General features: G+C 41.1%; 1 protein-coding gene across 1 annotated transcript; it reads right to left on the bottom strand.

Moving 5' to 3' along the window:
• Positions 1–4,932: 4,932 nt before the first annotated feature.
• Positions 4,933–5,903, bottom strand: LOC137503302 (zinc finger protein ZFP2-like). Its single transcript, XM_068230851.1, has 3 exons — positions 5,788–5,903; positions 5,150–5,619; positions 4,933–5,099 (listed from the first exon to the last, which is right to left on the bottom strand). Exons 1-3 carry the CDS (start codon positions 5,901–5,903, stop codon positions 4,933–4,935), a joined length of 753 nt encoding a protein of 250 aa, XP_068086952.1.
• Positions 5,904–6,645: the final 742 nt, after the last annotated feature.

Below are 6,645 nucleotides of genomic sequence, written 5' to 3'. Positions count from 1 at the left end.
AGACTCAACATTTTACATGACTGTTAATATTGTGATCATACCTATTGGACCTCAAGTTTTCTATGACTGATACTATGCAGAAGAATCTCCATAACAACACTGATAACCATAACAAGAATTCTACATATGATATCCTAAACGGAAACTTCTCAAAATTTCGAACCCTACTACCATATGTCGCAGCCTACAGTGTAAAGAACAACTCAACATTCACAGCGTCACTATTAAATTGCAAACATAGGTAAATAACACAGCAACACAATAATTAAAATTATGCACTACATATTGTAATTTCTTTCTGAAACTAATATCCGCGATTCTTCACCTGCGTAGCCCTTCAGAAATATTCTTCACTCCAAAAAATTTTGATAGGTAAGGTAAGTTACGTTATATTGCTACAACACACGAGGAACAGATTTGCTGGCACTTGTGACACAAAGGCCAGGAGTTTTCAAAAAGAATGCCAGTAATATGCGTATACAGTTTTAATGCTTAAGTAGAAATAAAATTTAAGAAAATTAAAAATATTAAATGTTAAAAATATGTAGAATGCTGAAACTGAGAAAGATTAGTATTAACTTCATACTGTTCCCAATTGAGATGTATAATTTTCGCAAAAGTAAATTATAGAACTTGAACCTTACCGACAATAGAGATTGTGGACACAGTGTAAATGATAGAAATCACAATTTCTCAATGAAGAAAATCTATAGCACAATAAATTAACGGAATAGGCTGTACAAATGGCTAATACGCGTCTTATGTAACACATACCTCACACCTAGAGACAAAACCTGATATTTTAATTCAGTGTAATCACTTAAAACGGATTTGATTTGTATCAGTCAGTAGAACGGGCTGAATTTAGGAAAGGATGAATTACCAGTGACAACTCCAGAGTACACGACACTTCTTGAAAACAGCACTGGGTGCAATGTCCCGTTATATTTGTAACTATCAATACAGTCCTGTTCTAGTGGGCTTTACACGTTGTCAAAGAGAATGAGTTAGAGTTGACTCTCAACTTTATTTTTCACTTCTGTACGCAACGGCTGCGCAAAGATCGCCAGGAATTGCTCACCAGCGCCTCTAGTGTAAACAGGGCTGAACTAAAATTACCGAGCGGGTGATTTAAATCGTTTAGCGGGCGGAGGGTACCCAGGTTCTCGTCCCCCCTCCACCCTCAAATATTATATTAAATATATTTTTTCTTTTTTTATTTCTCTTATATTTTTCTTTCATTTCCTTTCTTTCCTTCTTTCTGTTACCTTTTTCTGAAATACTGCATTCTGAACAACAATACACCTGGAGGTTGGCCTGTGCTTTATTATTATTATTAATATTTTTTTTTGCTAGAGAAAAGAAGCTTACCACTTGTGCTGCTTATTATAATTATTTCAAATATGGAGCTATATTTTATTTTTACTAATTCATAAAGCCTTGAAGGATCAGAGTGACTGGCCTTGCCTGTGCTGCTTTTGTTTGTTTCTGCTGAGGAAAAAGGAAGCTAACTCACAAAGGGAGGAAGGAAGTGACCTGAAGGTGAGTGGGATTGGCAATACTTATCTCAGATTAAGACCTATGACAGAAATAGGCACTAACATCCCCTTTTATATCAGTCCTCTTTAACACTACTTAAGCCAACTGTAACAGTCAATAGTATCAAGATATGCCACTTATGCAGGAAATAAAATATAAATACAATGTAAGAAAGAAAACCATACACAGGAACCAAAATGATGAAAGGAAACTCATATGCTAAGGAGGGAGTTTGTAGGATTCAAAGGTAAATTGAAATGAAACATGATCTTTCGATTTATGGAGCTATATTCTACCTACTATCCACAGTGTTACAGGTATAAAATTGTGTAGAAATTTGAACAAAAGTTTTAGTGATCATAGTATATCATAATCTCATGACATTATATTCAGCAGTGTTAATCATCAATTAATATTCATCAGCCAGAAAACTATTCAATACAACACAAATACAAGATCATTCATTTATGAAAGAAAGACTGGAACTGACAAGGTATAACATAATACTTTTCTCTCTTATTGCAGTTTAATGTAGCACTGACATTGCAAAAGTTATCAGCAGCACCATTTGTATTTTCCCAAGGAACTTACTATATGATACATCTTTCAGTCTGTCAAATGAGGCACCTAGGGCCACACACTGAAAAATATTGAGATTTGTACTTCTTTTGCATCTACTAGAGGATGGCAAATCTCTGGCAGAGTAGTGTTTGAAGAAACCAAGACATGATAGCACATACTCTGTTCCTACATACTGCACCAAAACACAACATATCATTCAATCAGTCATCTGCATTTAGATGATAAACAATGTCAAGCTACAAAATTGTATGCATCCCTTGTATTCATTAACCTACACTATTTACAATAAAAAAGTTCTATTTTATGTGACAGTAGGATACAGTATATCAAAATTTTTCTGCTAGATGGAAAAGGATGGAATCATGAATATATTTGAGGGTTTAAAAGACAAGAGAGAGCTTACAGATTATGTGATTGCTCCCTCTTACAACATGCAGGAGGTACAAATAATGCTTCCTTTCAGTCCATCCGCAGGAGAGGAGTTCTAATAAATTTATAGAAATATGTAGCATCAGGATCTACATGCAATAATATGGCAGCTGATCCAGCACAAAACATTCCCATGTCAAGTCACAACATAGCTCTACCTATTAAGAGCTATGTCCAAGGAAGTGCTTGCTAATTTAGTACAGTATTATGAAAAATATGCTGCTACTTCCACAACATTACTGTGTGCAAGGGACTTTGCTGTGACCTAGACGAAATGCCAGTTGAAGACAGTGGAAACTCACTTCAGACAGTGCCATTTGTACCTACTGTATATCGAAGGCAGAAATCTATGTTGCTGGTTGCAGAGTAGGCTGATCTGTGGTCTGACAGCATGCACTCCAACCGGCCAACCAAGGAGAGGAGGGGTGGCTATGGTTCCACCGTGTTTCTACACCTCTGCATTTGGGACACAGAAACGGGCTGTTCCCCTACCACTGGCTGTCCTGAGATTGGTTTTTGTTTTTCGCCTGCAGTAAGGCGAATGATGGGACAGTTCCTAGTATATGTCATGGCCACCAAATATCTTGCCCTCACCACAAATCTCCTTGCTTAAGATGATGATGCTTGTTGATTAAAAGGGCCTAAAATATAGTTCATTGTTTTAAGAGTAAGTACAACCAGGCAACCATCCCCTATACATATTAGTAATCGGAGAGAAGAAATGAAAGGGGGCTGACACTAGGAAAAATGATGGTATCAGCTAAGGAGGACCAGGACCATGGAGGGAAAATAAGACTCCCTAGGCCTACATACATAATACAATCGGGGGCAGAAAAGAACAGGTCGCGATCGAGGTAGATCAGATAGGATAGATGAAAGTGGGGAGCCTGGCACAAGTAAGCAGAAGCAGTGCCAAAATTCAATTAAAGGCTCCGTGGTCGCCTACCCAAGCTCCCAAGTGCAGAGCCTACATGGGACCCCTTTTAGTCGTCTCTTACAGCATGCAGAGGATGCAGTGGCTGTTATTCTACTGGCCCTACCCACAGGGGACAACTATGATAAGGCTAGTTGCTTTACGTTGCACCGACACAGATACGTCTAATGGCGATGATGGGACAGGAAAGGCCTAGGAATGGGAAGGAAGCAGCCGTAGACTTAATTAAGGTACAGCCCCAGCATTTGCCTGGTGTGAAAATGGGAAACCACAGAAAACCATTTTCAGGGCTGCTGATAGTGGGGTTGGAACCTACTATCTCCCGAATACTGGATACTGGCTGCACTTGTGTTTCAAATTATCCGAAATTCATTTCCCTTGGTGTGGTATGTTTTCATGTTCTGGCCTCAGGAGATTAGCAAAACAAGAACAGTAAAGATGCTTACCTCAAATATCTTGTACTTTTTCTTCAAACACGCAAACGAATATAACAGATATACGCATACAAATCAAAGTAAAGCAAAATGACACAAACGTCAAAAACGTGGTCATCCCACGTGGTCCAAGTTGTCAAACTAAAATCGACCAATAGCAATCGGGAGATGTTTCTACCAATAGGAGCTGCCATATTCGTCACGTGGGCTTAGGGTGAGTGACGTGATGTACAACAGCGCGCCCACGTGAGTGGAGGGCAAAAGTATTCAGTCTGAGCCGGGCCCTCGGAAGGGTAGGACCTATGCCGCTGGCAAACCCTTGCACGTGGTAGTGGTGGGGGTAAGGTTCGGCAGTTCGGTTCACTGCCGTCTCAATCCTACATATATAGATTGAGACGGCGATGGTTCGGTTATTGATGTTGGGGAGGAAGGGGCGTTATCGTTGAAGGAGGGATTGGATATGGGTGGGGTATAGTAGCCATTACTGAATGAAGACAGCTCATTTGCGAGCTTTAATCTGAAAATGCAACAACCCGACAACATTATCGAGATCATTTTGCAGTTGCTCACAATCTTGTAACTTATTTATTACTCTGTACAGAATAACATCATCTGCGAAAAGCCTTATCTCTGATTCCACTTCTTTACACATATCATCGATATATATAAGAAAACATAAAGGTCCAATAACACTGCCTCGAGGAATTCCCACCTTCATTTTTACAGGGCAGGATAAAGCTTCACCTACTCTAATACTCTGAGTTCTATTTTCTAAAAACAGAGCCACCCATTCAGTCACTGTTTTATCTAGTCCAATTGCACTCATTTTTGCCACTAGTCTCCCATGATCTACCCTATCAAATGCCTTAGGCAGGTCAGTCGCGATACGGACCAATTGACCTCCTGAATCCAGGATATCTGCTATATCTTGCTGGAATCCTACAAGTTGTGCTTCGGTGGTATAAACTTTGCAACAGTATGGCTTCTCTTCTGGTTGTGTCCGCATATGAACAGTTAGGTCAGACTGCCTTTCTTTGTGAATGATTTGCCACAGACATTGCAGCTCTTTGGCGTCAAGCCTGTATTGGCCCGCATATGATCGGTCAGACTGCCTTTCTTTGTGAATAATTTGCCACAGACATTGCAGCTGGAAGGTTTCTCGCCTGTATGGGTCCGCATATGTTTGCTTAGTTTGCCGCTTTCTATGACTCGCCTGTATGTCTCCGCATATGTTCGGTAAGTTTGCCTCTCTTTATGAATGATTTGCCACAGACATTGCAGTTGTATGGCTTCTCGCCTGTATGGGTCCGCATATGAACGGTTAAACTCCCTTTCTGTATAAATGATTTGCTACAAACATTGCACCTGAACGGCTTCTCGCCTGTATGGGTCCGCATATGTTCGGTTAGTTTATCTCTTTGTATGAATGATTTGCCACAGACATTGCAGCTGTATGGCTTCTCGCCTGTATGGGTCCACATATGATCGGTTAGCTTACCTTTCTGTATGAATGATTTGCCACAGTCATTGCAGCTGTATGGCTTCTCGCCTGTATGGGTCGGCATATGAAGGGTCAGAATACCTTTGCTTGTGAATGATTTGCCACAGACATTGCACCTATAAGACTTCTCGCCTGTATGGGTCCGTATATGAACGGTCAGATTGCCTTTGCTTGTGAATGATTTGCCACAGACGTCGCAACTGTTAAGCTTCTCGCGTGTATGGCTCCGCATATGTTCGGTTAGTTTACATCTCCGTATGAATGATTTGCCACAGACATTGCAGATGTATGCTTTCTCGCCTGTATGGGTCCGCACATGAACGGTCAGACTACCTTTGCTTGTGAATGATTTGCTACAGACATTGCACCTGTAAGATTTCTCGCCTGTATGGGTCCGGACATGAACGGTCAGATTGCTTTTGATTGTGAATGATTTGCTACAGACATTGCATCTGTAAGATTTCTCGCCTGTATGGGTCCGCATATGAACGGTCAGACTGCCTTTGATTGTGAATGATTTACCACAAATATTGCAACTGTGAGGCTTCTCCCCTGTATGGGTCCGCATATGTTCGGTTAGTTTACCTCTCTTTATGAATGATTTACCACAGATATTGCAACTGTATGGCCTCTCGCCTGTATGGGTCCACATTTGATCGGACAGCCTGCCTTTGCTTGTGAATGATTTGCCACAGACATTGCACCTGTAAGGCTTCTCGCCTGCACGGGACCGCATATGATCGGTCAGACTGCCTTTCGGTATGAATGACTTGCTAGAGACGTTACAGCAGTATCGGTTCTCGCTCGTGTGAGACCGCCTAACGCCCGGCCTTTTCCTAAAAATTTTATGGGATACTGAGCATTCGTTTTTAATCCCACCTTTATGCAATCGCGTGTCCCCTGTCAGCATTTTCCTCTTTGTAAAGCATTTATCAGAAAATCCGCACACTTGGAGCGGGTGGATCCTAAGGTATTTCGACAAGCTGCCGGGTCGATCTTCCTTGTGTCTCTTCAGATGTCGCAAGAGGTCCAACTTCCTAGCCAGGACTTCACTGCACACACTACACCTAAAACTAGATGATCCGCCGTCCGGAGGTTGATGATCTTTATAGCTCACCTCGGGTCTCGATCTACAGTGACAAATTAAAACCATGTGACCAATAGTTCAACAGACAAATCCACTACAACTCTCACACAGGGAATTTGCTACTGGACATTCCAATCAC

This window comes from Anabrus simplex, chromosome X (assembly GCF_040414725.1).
Source record: "Anabrus simplex isolate iqAnaSimp1 chromosome X, ASM4041472v1, whole genome shotgun sequence".
Classification (NCBI taxonomy): domain Eukaryota; kingdom Metazoa; phylum Arthropoda; class Insecta; order Orthoptera; family Tettigoniidae; genus Anabrus; species Anabrus simplex.
The sequence above is the reverse complement of the archived record's forward strand: the minus strand, read 5'-3'. Positions and strand labels throughout refer to the sequence as shown.